Below are 17,336 nucleotides of genomic sequence, written 5' to 3' on the forward strand. Positions count from 1 at the left end.
ATTTCTCGATTTTATAATATTTAATATTTTATTAGTAATTTGGGAAAGCTATTGATAAAATTTTAACACATTTATTTTCTCTCAATGATAAATAATTTATATTATATAACATATTAGACTATTTGATGTCATTTGTAAGATATTTTTATAAACACTATAAATTTATAATATCTTTAGATATTATATATATATATATATTATATATATATATATATATATATATATATATATATATATATATATATATCAGTAATCTGTATCTCGTGATACAGATTACTAAAGCCATCTATTGGAAAAATAATTGAATTTCTTTTTACTACATCTAATATATATATATATATATATATATATATATATATATATATATATATATGTATGTGTGTGTATATATATATATACTAGTTGCTGTCTAATATCAAATACATAAACTTTTTATAGCATTATTATTATAAATATTGTTATAGTGATTTGGATATTATTATAATAATTATTATATTGATTTGGATTATTTAGGATAGAAAATATGAAATGACGTCATTTAATAAAATGCTGGCTGTAATAAAAGGCTTCATTTAAACAGGAGTTATTATTTCTGTAATCCAATATCTCATATTGTTCATAACTCATATTTCCTTTGTCTCACGCTTTGTATATGTATGTTGATTTATTTTAAATAAATTAATTTTACAAAAAAAAAAGATGCATTTATTCGCAAAAATAATTTCTTAAATAGTGATTTGCATTAGGTGTAATTTTGGAGAGAAATTAAGTTATACATGTATGTACATATTGCATAAATATGTATAATATAAATAATAGAGGAAACATAAATAGACAAATAAGTAGATAGTCAGATATATAAAAAAGAGAGTATTAAAGTTACAAAAATAGAAAAAAGAATGAAGGAAGATATCTCGAGAAACAAAATAATAAAACTTTATACTTTTAATAATTTTTATTGTATTTATACAATTATCTTAGTACTGTAATCACTCTTTTAACTTTTTCATTTTTATCTGAATTTCTCGATGATAAAAATACATACTTATTTATCCAGTTTAATATCAATTATACTAGAATACTATTATATCATATATGGACAAACGATGAATTTATATAATATTATATGCAAATACGTGATAAAAATCTTTTTGGTTTGTTCTAAAGATTGTGATATTATCGTCAAATATTTGAATATTATAGTATCAGACAATATTTAGCATTGCGATCAAAAAATCATACTTTATCTTTTTAATCTAATATTATTAATTATATAAATAAGAATAATCATATCAAGGAGCTTATAATTATATGTTATAAAATCTCGAAAGAATATGAATAAAGACATTTTGTTGACATATCATTTTTCATAAATAATAATATCAAACATGAATATTTTATTTTATTTTTGTATATCTCTCATAATGATTACAATGTTGAAAAATATTATTTCCAATATTTATATTGATAAAGATCAATTTAACAAGATAAGTTTTGTGATCACAGATTTCATGTATTTATAACGGTACTTCATTAAATTTACTTTCTTGTGTATGTCATTTATTTATTATAATTATAATTAAAATTATTTTTATATTTATATAATCTGATACCTTTAATGTGACGATTTTTGTAATATATACATTTTTGAATTCGCTATTTATTTTTTAGATAAAGGATATCTTAATTGTACGAGAAAAACAAAATCTATACAATCATACAGTATGTTCATTATTAAACGAATTGTTTTAATGTTTTGAATCGATTATTCCAATATAAAAAATATCGTGAAAAACACGCATTTATGTTAAGACATTTATCACAAACTTTTACAAGTTATTACTTTTTATAATATATAAATGTACTATGTATTATATAATATTACGCACATTTTATGTTAAAATAATATCTACTTAAAACAAACTGTAGAATATAATCTAATATCATATTGTCTTCAATGTTTAATAAATATTTATTAATATTATTTAGTTTCTCCACGAAAACATTCTTATTTTCAATTGTTTATAACTCAAGGATTTTATAAGTATAGAACAGAATGTTTAAGTAACATATAACACATCATAACATCACAGATATTGATATCGTAATCAGTATTCGAGAAACTTTCAAGACGGCAAGATGATAACGCAATTATGTTGATATAACTTTGATATTAAAGGCTTGTAGTTATAAATTAATTAACTGTAATTAACTGTAATCAATTACGAATCTCGCTCAAAACCTTACCTATTTTAATCTACAAACAGGTAATTTACAAAGTAAGTCGTTAAAAGTGATAGTAATTCAAAAGATTTATTCTCTTTATTACATAAAAAAATATATGTAACGTAAATATTTTAAAAGATAACACATGAGTAAAAGCCGGTTTAAAAATTATTTTCGCGATCGTTCGAGGATTATCTCTTATTTCTATAATTTCTTATGTATCTTTTTCACGCGTTAAAAAAAAATTATCATAATAATGATGCAATACATTCAAGAAAAAATTGGTAGATTAAAATAAAATTCTCATTTACATTGTTATGAAATCGCAGTCAGTTATGCTTCAATTATTTAAAAACAAATTCAGAGTTGTTGGTTCATTTCTGAATTACTTTTTGAAGCATAACTGGCAGTGATTTCGTAACAATTTAAATAAAGATTTGTTATTTTAATGTTTATTTTTTTCTGAATGTAACATTATAATAATTTTCGGTTACCATGAAACAATAAAATACATGAGAAAATAAAGCATCCCTGAATGGTTGTGGAAAACAACGTATTCTTTTTTCCTATATTAACATTATATGTTTATTTATATTTTTTATTTGTTACGGTAAATATATTGTATATTATATATTAAATATTATGCAGCAAATGTAAATGTGCTCTTTTGGTGTCTAAAATTATTTTTCAAATTGAATAAATTAATTCTTTATTATTCTTTCAAGGAAGAAATCCCATGGAAATAAGAATAACAAAATAAATTATAATTATGAGTACATTAAAATATACTCAATACAAAATATAAAATGATATTCATAATTTTTTCAAAGTAAACCTTATATATAATTCTTTTAATAAAAACCGAAAATTATTTTTTCCCATTCATTCTCTTTTTATATCAAAATTAATATTAAATTATTTTAGACTTTATAAATTTTGATTTTAAATGTAACTTCAGACATCATTGTAAAATGTAATATTTCTTCTTTTTTTAACAAAAGATCGCAGATAAGACAGGAATTAGGTATAATGATATTCCTAAAATTGTTATTAAAAAACATTGGCCTAATACTGACTATAAAAACGGTTTTTTGCGTCGGTAATAGTTTAGAAAATATTGGTCGTTTACCGAATAACACGATGCCAGTTCACTATGACATCAGTCTGACATCATATCTCGAAGAAGGCAACTTTACTTTTTACGGTAAATCCAATGTCAAATTCAAGATTTGTTATGCATCGTCAAAAATAAGTTTACACTCGAAAGAATTAGAAATAAATGAAACGGCGACAATGTTGATTAGTGATAAAGATACGATTTATAAACCAATGGAACACATTTATAACAATGTAACAGACATTTTGACACTGAATTTCAAAAATGTATTATCACCTGGTCTTTACATCTTGAACATAAAATTTTCTGGTAATCTATTACCTGTATCTATGCGAAGAGGTTTTATGAAATTTCCGTACACAATTGATAAAGGAAACGATACGTAAGTAAATATTAAAATATAAAAAATACATTTGTGATGTAAATGTTTTTTACTACTATCTTCTTTTGTTTTTATCTTATCACCATACATAAAACGTTTTTCAGTAAATATAATATACATATAAAATACGTACATAATGCATAATATAATACTTGAAAGAGTACAGTTTCAATTTTAAATAAAATGGCATAGCTATAGCATTTCGACTTTTATCTTTAACAAAATTTTTACTAAATATAGTAAATATGATAATGAACAATAATTAACAATAAGTTTTTTAAATTTTTATATTACTTGATATAAGTAGTAAATTCATCATTTAAGACGTTTTATTAAATAGTAAGTGGTTGGCTGTAACGCATTTCGAGCCGGATGGCGCCAGACGAATGTTTCCATGTTGGGACGAGCCAGCATTAAAAGCCACCTTCAATATTTCTGTAAAGCATCGTCAGAAGTATGGTGTATTGTCGAATATGCCAATACGAGAGCAATTTTTAGAACAAGATGGTATGATGCAGACACACTTTGACATCACTCCTATAATGTCTACTTATACCGTAGCGATTGTAATGTCCGATTTTGATCGCGTTCCCAATGCAAACGAAACTATCAATATGTGGTGCAAATCGTCTTTGACGTCGAAAGTAAAATTCGCACACAGTATTGCTGAAAAGGTCGTGGAGTTCTTAATTCAATATACTAATAGTTCCCAGAAGGTACCCAAAATGGATCATGTCTTGATACCGTCTTTTATAATTGACGGCATGGAAAATTGGGGACTTATCATTTACAGGTAATATACATAATTCAATTAAAGAAATTTGTAAAGTTATTAAATCTAGCTAATATTACATTTAGCAATTTCGAAATTTAGTGATTTAAAACATAAACATTCTTACAGAAAATATGTCAAAAAAATATATATTTTCATATTTAAATGAAAATTATGTTTTACATAATTATTAACATGTTTATCTATTATACATTCTCTTCTTTTTTCCCTCTATATTGATATATATATATAAATAGAAAAAATTTCAAACATCTAACAAGGAAACAATCAACTATCCTTGTTCTTTTTTTTATAAGTGCTGAGCCGCATTTTAAGAGAATGAAATGCCTGGTTTTAAAAAAGCCTTTTCTTTTCTTCAACTTCTTTTCTTTCAAAATGAAAGTGTAATTTAAATTGCGAAAAATATAAAAAATGTTAAATTTATGTATAAAACTTTTTGTTTTAATTTCGTATTACTATAAAATAGTCTCAAAATTTTCAATTCTTATTCAATTTTTTTTTCATTCCTTTTTCTCAGTTTAAACGATATTCACTTTAAAGGTCGACAACCAGGACAAACTGAATTTTTTTTCGATAAATGTTGATTTGGCTTAGCAGCACTATCATGTCTCCTGAAAATAATGGATCCATCTCTGATGATCTTGACATATATTGTCACGGTTATAATCCTCTTTTAATCCGTGCTTATTATTCATTAAAAAGTTATATATATATCAACAAAATAAGTTTTATAAATAAAGTACAATATTCACTCTATCTTTCTCGCTTACAGAAAGTATATAGTAACTTTCCACGCGAAGCGAGATCCATTCCATTTGTTCACTTGTCTAGGGTCGCACGACTTTCCACACAAAACAAAGTATACATTACATCCCCTTGTCTAGAAAGTGTGCGCCCCTAAGCAGAGAAGTAGGTGGGGATATTGAGTTATTTGTAATTGTTAGGTATAATTTAAAATATACTCCCGGTCGCGCGCGCGAGGTAATATTTTTCGCAATAAGAATTAATTATTACCGATTTACAGATTTTAATGTGTCATTATTAAGATCGTTTCGAAGATGTGAATAAGAATCAAAAATTTATTAAATTTCTAGTCAATTTAACTCCTGATATTACTGTGGTAGTTTTGTAGAGATGGCGTTTCAAGACCGAAAAGTCATTTCTGCGCGCGTTCTAAGAACTACATACGTAATATATAAATTCACACAAGAATCATACAGACATTTCAGATTCAGCAAAACTGTTTAAGGGTTTGATTTCTATAGTTTGTGTTAAAATATGCAGTTATAAATACATATTTATATTGTCAACTTTATTTGTAAATAGCTTTTGGATGAATAACGAGCGCGGGCTAAAACATTCCGAAGATCACTCACAATGTGAAGGCCACAATGTGTGTCAAGATCAAGATCATTGGAGGGTCCGTTTCAATATTTATCCGATAATATCTTCTTTAAAAGAAAAATAAATTTATTTAAGGGAGGATTTTATCGCCTTAAGTTACTTATGAAAGAATAATCTTTCTTCTTTCGGTTTATATTTTAATATATCCAAAGCTTACTAAAATCTGAGGGAAATAGTTAGTTGTGACGATTGTTTCCTTGTGAGTTATTCGTTTAAGACAATAATGAACAATGTAATTACTTAAAGGAAACAGTAATAGAATTCAGGGGTGTATATATTTATAAATACATATATACACAGTCTAATATGTGTGTGTGTGAGAGCGCACACCACGCACACATACACACACCCACAGACACACACACACACACACGCACACACACACACTCACACACACACACTCACACACACACACTCACACACACTCACACATTAGACTGCATATTTAGGAATATTTTATATAATTATGTTATGTTTTGTCTTTTAGTGAATCAAATATTATCTATGAGGAAAGTAATCCAATAGATAAGGAAAAACAAGCAAGAATTATATCACATGAACTTGCACATCAATGGTTTGGCAATTTGGTCACTCCAGTTTGGTGGACTTACCTATGGTTAAGCGAGGGACTTGCTTCATTCTTCGAAGCATACACAATCAACGAGGTTATTAAATATAATTATATATATTTTATATATATATATATATATATATATACATAATGCAAGATTGCTTATTGACACAAAAAATCATTTTGAAATACATTTTAATTTAAGATTAAAACAGTATCAATTAAAAATACAATTAAATATTATATTTTTATATAATGTATCTCTATATGTATCTATATACATCTGAATAAGAAAGAGGGAGAGAGAGAGAGAGAGAGAGAGAGAGAGAGAGAGAGAGTGCGCGCGCGCGGGTGTGTGAATAAATAAAAGAGAATGGCAAAGATTTTAATTCAAAATCATAAAAAAGTTAATCGAAATTCATAAATATTTTATTCTTTGCATCCGCCATATTCAGTATTTAATAAAATAAATAATAAAATTCATATAAATAATAAAATACAAAATAATAATATTTTGTATTTTTATATCTCGACTTTATTTTTATATTAAATAATGTTATTTTTATATTAAATAATCTTCAACATTTTTAAAAATAATTAAATCAGACACTGCTCTCTCTTCTTCTAAAAAGTTAAGCGAAAGAATTAATACAATCTAGGTATTATGAAATGTAAAAGCATTGTTTTTGAAAATAACATATGAATAGTTTTTATTTAAAATACGTGATTTTCTCTGAATTTTTAGTATTTTTATATATATTTAGTATCACGTCGAAACATTTTTTTTTCAGATTTTCAAAGATTGGCGAGCAATGGATTTATTTGTGATTGAGAACCTACAACATTGCTGGATTATAGATACAGGTTTAATGAATTCTGTAACATTGAAGCTTAACAATACTCTTGATGAACATTTGGTATTTTCTAGTGAAGTTTATAAAAAAGGTAAGACATTAAATATAAAATAAAATTACTATTTATACATTCTTCAATCTTAATGTTCAGCACAAACAAAAAGATAAAACAATAGGATATCAGCCAACAAATACTTTATTCTTTAAATCTTTATTGCAATGAGTATTCGGTATCAATATACAGTATATATGTATTAATTACGTATGTACTTTAAATGTATTATTAATACATATTTTATAATGTATTATTGTAGCGCCAACTTTATTGCGCATGTTATATAATACAATTACCGCTGAGGTATTTCGAAAGGGTCTTATTAGGTATTTGTCCAAGCAGTAAGTGTGTATAATGTAGTCTAATAATATTATATATATATATATATATATATATATATATATATTATATATATGTATATATATATATATATATATATACACATAGATGTATATATCACAATATTAAATATTATGGATTTATCATATCATGTATCATATAATATAAAATTTCTTAAATTTATATAAAATATATAAGTTCGTATTTTTAAATATACTTATTGTTAGATACTCACAATATGTATTGTCAATATCATATTACTATTCAATTATCAAACCGTACATTTTACTTTCTATTTAATTATAATTTAATTTAAGTTAATTTTACTGTTTAAATCTCTCAGAAATCTCACTCTAAAAGACTGAAAACTGAATTAGTTTTTGAAAAAAAAATGAAAATATTTTCTTCTTGGAAAAAAGAGTGAAAATTTTTCTCTCACCAAACGAATAAAATCTCATTCTCTTTTCTTGGAGAGAATCTCCAAAAGAGTAAATTTAAAATTTGCCACTCTTTTTCAAGGGTAAAAATATTCTCTTTTCCAAAAATTGGTTCGGCTTTCACTCTAAGAGATTTAAAAAATAAATTATATTTCAAGTTTACATAAATATACATAAATATACATGTAAAAATATATATATTTATAAATTTAATTTTATATTAATATTTGCATACATTATTTAATATTTAATTTACATTCCACAATGTATGACTTTATTAATAATAGTCATTTTTCAAATTTAGTCAATTTAGCACAGCCACTCCAGATGATTTGTGGAGCGCCATGCAAAGCGCTCTAGACGAATCTGATATCCCGCACGAAAACTACGCAATAAAAGAAGTGATGGATACTTGGATGAATCAAGAGCGTTATCCTCTTTTACGTGTGGAGCGAAATTACGAAACTGGTGAAGTAACAATATCACAAACGTGTATCCAGCTATATGGTGAGACTGAGAATAAAACTACTAAATGGTGGATCCCTATAACTTTCGCTACACAATCTAATCCGGATTTCTCCAATACTATACCTCGTTATTGGTTACGACCAGATCAACATAACATAAGCTTTATAATTAATTCTGATGATTGGATTATTGTTAATTTGCAATTTAGTGGTGAGTATATATATATATATATATATATATATATATATATATATATATATATATTAGGTGTAGTAAAAAGAAATCCATTATTTTTCCAATAGATGGCTTTAGTATCTATAGATGTAGTGTCACGCGTAGACGAGAATACAGATTACTAAAGCTATCTATTGGAAAAATAATGGATTTCTTTTTACTATACCTAATATATAAACATTTAACCTTTTTATTTATTTTATTTTTTCTATTATCACGAAAGTTTTACAATTCTACATCATTCAATTTTATGTATTTTCTTATTTGTAAAAGCTTAAAGAAGATTTGAATAATTAAATTCTTCAAAACTTTCCCAAATATTAATTAACGTAAAATAATGTAGACAATAAGCATATCCAAAAATGAAACATAAAATGTTTCAATAAAGATCCTTAAAAAATATCTTAATGACATCTTTTTAACTTAATATATTTTAAGACATAAATATTTTAAGATATTTTTAAAACGTTTCATGTCTCAATTTTGGACTTGTCTGAGAATTTTTAATTCATAACTTTCATACTTTTTATAATATTTATACAATACATTCGCTCACCCGGGAAAAAATGTTTCATATGTAATTATAGTTTTGGAATTGACTAATCACAGTCGAGTATTTCCCTCTTACAATCAAATAAGAGGGGAATGCTCGATTGTAGTTGGTCGGTTCATGCATTCTGACTTAGTTTGAATCTTTGGTGGAAACTTAGTGATTGGCATTAATGTGTCTAATGAACATGTACTTTACTGGGCGGTCTTATCTCGTCTGCTTACGTTTGACAGTATAAGACCGTAAGAATTTGGTTATTTTTATAAATTAATATCTCGTTAACCATTGCGAAAATTGCAAATGGTAAAACATTTTTCGACTCAGTTTAGTCCATTTTGTCGCTATGTGAGTTTTATCCTTAATTAGACACTCTATATATAAAATATGTCCGTACATATAACATATATACATATAACATTTTTTTCCGGACTGTTACATTAAGAAAAAAAAATATAGATATTTTAAGATTTCGATAAATTTAATCTAATAATAAATATAACGAATAATGCAACAGGATACTATTCTGTTTTTTACGATGTCACAAATTGGAAAAAAATTATACACTACTTAAAGAGTAGAGAATATAGGAATATACACGTTCTTAATCGCGCTCAAATCATTATTGATTCGTTTGCCATGGTAACGAATAATCAAATAAATGGATACTTATTCGTGCAATTGATAAGCAATCTCGCTGTAGACAAAAATTACGTAGCTTGGCAGCCATTCTTCAATATAATAGAAAGTCTGCAAACGAGTCTTTCATTTCCAGAGATCAGAAATATCAAGGTAGTGTACAAAGAGTTAAAATTAAATATATAAAATTTAATATATTTAAGTATATAAAATATAATGCGCATATTCTTTTTTTTCGGATTACTAGTATAGTACTATAATTAGCTGAATTTTTATAAAAACAATGATTTTTTTTTAAAACCAACATATATAAAAGTTATATTATTTATATGTAATATACGTATAGTATAATAAAAACTATAATTTTTTGATACTTGATGTTTTCATATAGCGTAGGTTAATATTAAGACAAATATGAGTATACATAATAAAGAAGAATAATATAAAGTATTGAATATCTGAATAATTGCAAAGAGTAAAAAGAATAAAACAATTATTTTGTAAGCACTTAATATTCGCTTTAATTAACATATTGAATGTCCAACGAATTTTATATGTTATCATTCATATTAAAATCGTTATCATAAATATACAACGAAACAATATGGCGTAATATGTGTAATATAAATTATATTGTTACATTACAAGTGATATATTTCCCTGAGAGATCCTCTGTAAAGCTGACCTCTCATTTTCAAAATTTGAAAAATATAAGCAAAGTTCTCATTACTCCCCGAAGAGTTTAAAAGTTGTCAATTGATATTAGAAAGATTAAAGTGGTGAAAACTGAAAATATTTAAAATAACAAGAAGGGCCAATTCCACTGACAATCTGAAACTTTGAAGGACTACTTCTTTATTTTTCACTTTAGCATTTTAGTTCACATGTCATCATAGAATATAGATAGAACCCTTTGCGGGCAAGAATTCGTAATGAGAACGTTCGAAAAAAATTTTTCAATAATCCAACATTTTCTTGAAAGTTCTAGTAACTCCCAAACAGTTTTACCGATTGTATATGGATCAAAATGTTAAAATAAAACATAAAGAAGTTATACTTGGCCCTTTAAAGTTTTTAGAATCGAGTTGGCCTCCAAGTTACCCTTTTCATCGCTTTAATCGATGAAAGTTTTTTTTTAATGAATTAAGAACTCATCTAAAGAACGACCACGAGTAGGACGAATTTTCGCGCGATTTGCACAGACTGATCACACATTTTATCCCTTGCACTAAAAGCAAGCAGTAACTCACGAAGAGTGTTTTGCGTTCGAGTTCCCATCACAGCCCATGTGATCACATGCTGCGCAAAGCATGGTTGTTCTCTCAGTGACCGAATAGAACTCTTCGAAGGACAATCAGAACTTTGTTTATTTTTCTAAATTTTAAAAATAAGGGGTTAGCATCACAGAGATAGTCACTGGTCATCATTCATCAAGGTATTGAAATGTGTCTATTCGATATTAATTGTCGCAAGTATAAATAAGTGCAATAACGTTTATTATCAGTAACTTTCTTTTCTTACTTTTAGTAAAAGTTGGACACAAATTCATTGATACTCATGTTGTGATGCTAATGTTGATAAAACGCTAACGCGCGTGCGAAATTGTATATGTAGATCACAAGTGTATATCAAAGGATACTTAATAATTAAGTTAATTACTTCATAATTTCTAGATACGCTTCGACCAACTCTTTAGTAGACTTTTTGAGTACGTAGGATATGAAGAAGGTCTTAATGATGACCATATTACAAAATTGACAAGGAGTAAAGCCTTACAATGGGCATGTCTTTCTGGTCATGAGGAATGTAAGAAAATGACCACACTTAAATTAAGTGAATATCTCGCTAACAATGAAATTCACAAGTAAATTTCATATACGATTATCTCATACCTTCTATTTGTAACGCATGCGTACACACGCGTGCATATGGATATGTTAAAACTGATTCTCTATTTCTTTAAATCATTGAAATCAAATATTACCGTTACTCTTTTTCCCGGAAGTCCATTCTTATTCTAATGACTTAATAACAGAATAAATATGCTATTGTGTATAAGCGAAAATATATAATAATTTAAATTGACGAAAAACATTCCCTATGCATCTTTCTTTAAATGTTTCTACACTACAGCATGATAATGTAATGACGTGGCAAATGTTCTACAATACAAATGTGAGAGAATAGTGCAGAAAGAAAATTTAATTTCACATGATTTAATTTTAAATGATAATTGCTCAATAAAAAAATGAGAATGAAAAAATACGTAACTTAAAAAAATAGAGAGTTGACTATAAAATGCATGTACTACTTCCTATTATATTATATAATATGTATATACTTACTTTTTTAGAATTCCATTATTTATGTATTGTACTGGTATGATGGCAGCCAATAGGACTACTTGGGATAAAATGTTGGAATTATATCTAAAAAAATTAAAAGGAGAAAATTATGATAAAGTCTTATTGTGGGGTTTGAGTTGCGCTGAAGATCCTGATATTATCATAAATTATTTAAATACGGCAAAAAATGCTTTATTATTTTCCAAGCATGAGTATTCATTAATTTTAGTGTTCATTCTTAAGAGGCATATGCGCAATGATACGATTCTCGACTACATATTAAAAAACTTCATGGTTATAAAACCCATGTAATAATATTTACTTTTATAAATGTATAATGTATTTTTTCTTATTTGTCAAAATTTATTAATAAGGATTATATTATTTTGTTTTTATAGATTATTTACTACGTCATCAATAATAAATCTTATTCTTGAAAACATTTACAGTATCGAACAAGTTGATAAGGTAAATTTTATGATTCTGGATTTACATACTTATTAACCTAATATACAGGGTGTCTGATAATTGTTCGGACGGAGTTCATGGACATGTACAAGTAGAACAGACTAAACTAAGACAGAAAGTCCTGTATCATTTTGCAATTTTCGAAATAGTTAACAAGATATTAATTGCTAAAAATTGCTGAAATTGGTCTTCGATAATTTTTTATTCAAATACTATCAACTTTACAGAAAAAGTGCTTCACAGAACTTTACAGACGTTTACAGAAAAAAAGATAAAAATTGTTTCTTTCTTTTCTTCAAATTTTCTGAATTTTTTTAGAATTTTTTATTAACTTTTTAGTACTGCATTTTTTTATTTTTATCAACATGAGAAAATACGATATTAAAAAATTTTGGAAAAATTCTAAAAAAATTCTTAGAGCTCTATGAGAAGAAAATAAACAATTTTTGTCTCTTGCAGTTTTCTGTAAAGTTGATAATATATGATTAAAAAATATACCCTGTGTAGACTACATATATGAATATGTCATATATGTCATATAATAGTGCATTAGTCCAAACAGCATAGAATCTTGCAGCAACACTTTTATAACGTTGCAGTATTACTACAATATTACGCCGGCGACACTTGCTTCTTTTCTGCCAGATTTCTAGCTGAATTAGAATCTTGTCATCCTATTGGCTGCGGTACATAGACTTATAAGATAGAGGATACGGAGTATTCGTACGAGAAAAGCTGGAGACTTGATATAAAGAAAGAGATACAGTTACGGAGTAGTTTTCTTCTTTTCTAGTAGTGAATTCATTGGTCGCCGCGGCAGGCCAGGGAGTGGCCGAGAGCAACTCCGACAAAATAGATAACTCCGAGAGTTGTGATCTTATGTTCAAACTGATCTCTCACTGTTCACTGTGAAAGAGAGAAATAATAACTATGTCTAAAGTAGAGCCTTTAATATTGTCTTCAGCTTCTTTCGTATGAACGCTCCGTCTATATCTTATAAATCTATACTGCGGTATTATATTGATTATGCGATAGTGAATATGATGGCAAGAATTTAATCTAGCTAACAATCCAACAAGAAAACAAGCATTGTGTGTTGCCGGCTTTACTGGACTTATTTATGATGCGACTGAAATAAAAATTGTTCATCATATGACACTTATAAATTAATTTTATATAATTAAATTAATGTTAATAATTAATCAGGTGTTTAAATATTTAGATCGTAATTTTTTATTTTTGAGGATAACTACATTGCAAAATTAAGTAATACTAGGGTGTGCTTTAAAATATAAATTAAATTTGTTTTAATATTAATTCATAAATTAATATTAGATTGACGATTTAAATTTAATTAAAAATAACTTAAAAAAAATTTCCTCCTAGAAAATTATCCTTGCAAATTAATAATTGTCCGCTTCGCAAGGATGTCTTCCTCGCGAAAAATAAAAATAACATTTTTACAGCATATATACATAGCTTCCGCTACTGTGGTTAAATATATTAGGTGTTGGAATTAATTCGTAGCGTTTTACAAGTGATGGGAAGTACTTTCATTAATGTATTTTTTAATGCTCATGTGAAATAAATAACATTCTTTCATTAAAAAACGCTACGAATTAATTCCAACACCTAATATTATTTGATAAATATATATATCTTATATTTATCTTAATATCGTCGATATCAAATCAAATTAAAAATTGTGATTTAATAAATTAAATAATGAAAAAATAATTAATTAATTAAATTAATATATTAATTAAATTAATAATTATATTTTACTAAATTACTACATAAAAATAAATTATACTTCAATATCTCCAAATACTTTTTTTTTTTTCAGGTTGGAACATTCTCAACTAATTTCAATCTAACTTCAGATACTTCAAATACTTCTAATCAAGACGTGATAAAGGAACGTAAATTAAATCTCAAGATATCCGCAGACATAGTTAAAGAATGGTTTTCCTACACAGCAGAAGACATAATATGATCATTGATCCAATTAATCATAAATATGATATAGAACTTACGTTTACATGACTTCATATGATTATTTTTATTTATTATTATATCATCTTGTAATTTATTTATATCTAATTATTTCTAATATTTTTTAATAATTTTATAATATACACTATTTTATTAATAGCCTAAAGAAGCTATTAATAAAATCTTCTGACGTATTAATTTTCTATAATAATTGACAAATAATTTATATAACATTATATATATATATATATATATATATATATAACATATTAGATTCTTTAATGTCAATTGTAAAATACCTATTGATAAAATTTCAAATTATTGTAACATATATAATATAGTACAATTAACTGTCATTATTGTAACTTATATAATATAGTACAATTTATCATCTGCAATTAGGTAATAATAGATTAGCTTTATACTTTTTTTACAAATTACTCTTTAAATATTTGTAAACTTTTAACTAAATATTTAAAATTTGAAATAAATCTGATATTTGTGTGATATTTTGAGCTGAATTTCTTGTTACGAAGTATTTCTGAAATCAGATGCTTGAACATAATGATTTTTACAGTATATACATTTTTTAATTATACCTACACTTTTCTGATAAAAGTTGTTTTAATTATGAGAGAAAAAGAAAAAATCTATATAATCATATATATAGCATATTCATCATTAAACACTATTGAAATGCTTTAATAGCTTAAATCAATTATCTCAATCATATTAAAAATATCGCAAAAAAAAATTCGCATTTATGTTAAGATAATTACAACAATGTTAAGATAATTATAACAATCTTTCAATTGATATTATATTTATGAGGTTTGTATATTATTTCACGTCGTATGTTTCAACATGATTCAATATGCTCTTATTATGCTTCTACTCATTCCAACGTGCTCGTTGGATGTGTGGTCTACAATAGGCAGTAGCAGTAGTATATTATTAATATATATTTTATGATATGTATTATCGCAGCATTATTTTTATTACGTATGTTACATAATACAATTACTACTGAGGTATTTCGAAAGGATCTCATTACGTATTTGGACAAGCAATAAGTTTGTATAATATAGTTTAACTTATATATGTATACATTATGTGTATACATATATAATATATAGTATCACAATATTAAGTATCATGGATATAACATAATACTTGAATTCGTATTGAAAAATATAATATATATTTCAGAAATATTAGATACTCAATATTATATTAATATTCAATTATAAGGCCTACATTTCACTTCTATATTTAATTATAATTTATATAGTTAAAAGTAGTTTAAATTAATCTTAAGTTATATTTTAAATTTCTACATGTATACCTATTTATAAATTCAATTGTACATTAATATTCGAATTTCGAATATACAGATCCGTTAATTTATATTCCACGATATATAACTCTATTGAAAATAGTCATTTTTTAAAAGTCAGTTTAGCACAACTACTCCAGATGATTGTGGAGCGCTATACAAAGTGCTCTAGATGAATCTCATATCCCGCACAAAGACTACATAATAAAAGAAGTGATGGACACTTGGATGAATCAAGAGCGTTATCCTTTTGTACATGTGGTGCGAAATTACGAAAACTGGCGAAGTAACAATATCACAAATGTGTCCAAAAAGATAATGAGTGAGAATAAAATTATTAAATGGTGGATCCCTATAAGTTTCGCTACACAATCCTATCTGGATTTCTCCAATACTGTGCCTCGTTATTGGTTACGACCAGATCGACATAATATAAGTTTTACAATTAATCCAAATGATTGGATTATTGTCAATTTACAACAAACTATCGTTCAAATTTACGTTTTTTCATTTATTTTGTTTATTCTATTATCACTAAGTTCTACATTATTCAATTTTCTGTATTTCTTTATTTATAAAAGCTCAAAAATATTTGCATATTTAAATTCTTCAGAACTTCGCGAAATTAACGTAAAATAACTCAGACAATATCCATGTCCAGAAACGAGACATAAAATTTTTTAAAAAAATCGTAATGACATTTTTTAAGGTGTCTTCAAGACGTCAAAAAACATCTTTATAAAATGTCTTATATTTCTATTTTGGATGTTCTGTTTGAAAATCTTAATCTTCAACTTTCATAGTTTAATAGTTATATATGTAACGCATTCGCTTGTTACATTAAGAAAAGACAAAATATAGATATTTCAGTAATTAGAATTTTAGATGGGAGGGAGGGTATTCTAAATAATTATTGATATTTCAAGGTATATCTTGAAATTCAACTAAAAATATCTAGTAATAAATGTAATGAATTATGCAGGATACTATCGTGTTAGTTACGATATCACAAATTGGAAAAAAATTTTACACTACTTAAATAGTAAAAAATATACAAATATACACGTTCTTAATCGTGCTCAAATCATTACTAATTCGTTTGCCATGGATGACCGAACGAATGGAT

At 25.7% G+C, this 17,336-nt stretch overlaps 1 protein-coding gene across 1 annotated transcript; it reads left to right on the top strand.

The window, feature by feature from the left end:
• Nucleotides 1-2,126: 2,126 nt before the first annotated feature.
• Nucleotides 2,127-14,916, top strand: LOC105143426 (aminopeptidase N). The gene is made up of 12 exons (XM_087404439.1): nt 2,127-2,279; nt 3,228-3,725; nt 4,066-4,518; nt 6,410-6,587; nt 7,285-7,438; nt 7,662-7,743; nt 8,483-8,856; nt 9,945-10,219; nt 11,740-11,930; nt 12,420-12,719; nt 12,810-12,879; nt 14,726-14,916. Exons 2-12 carry the CDS (start codon nt 3,256-3,258, stop codon nt 14,873-14,875), a joined length of 2,697 nt encoding a protein of 898 aa, XP_087260565.1. The 5' UTR covers nt 2,127-2,279; nt 3,228-3,255; the 3' UTR covers nt 14,876-14,916.
• The last annotated feature ends 2,420 nt before the right edge of the window (nt 14,917-17,336 follow it).

The sequence above is a fragment of the Acromyrmex echinatior genome, chromosome 3, assembly GCF_024713525.1.
Source record: "Acromyrmex echinatior isolate Ae372 chromosome 3, ASM2471352v2, whole genome shotgun sequence".
Classification (NCBI taxonomy): Eukaryota; Metazoa; Arthropoda; class Insecta; order Hymenoptera; family Formicidae; genus Acromyrmex; species Acromyrmex echinatior.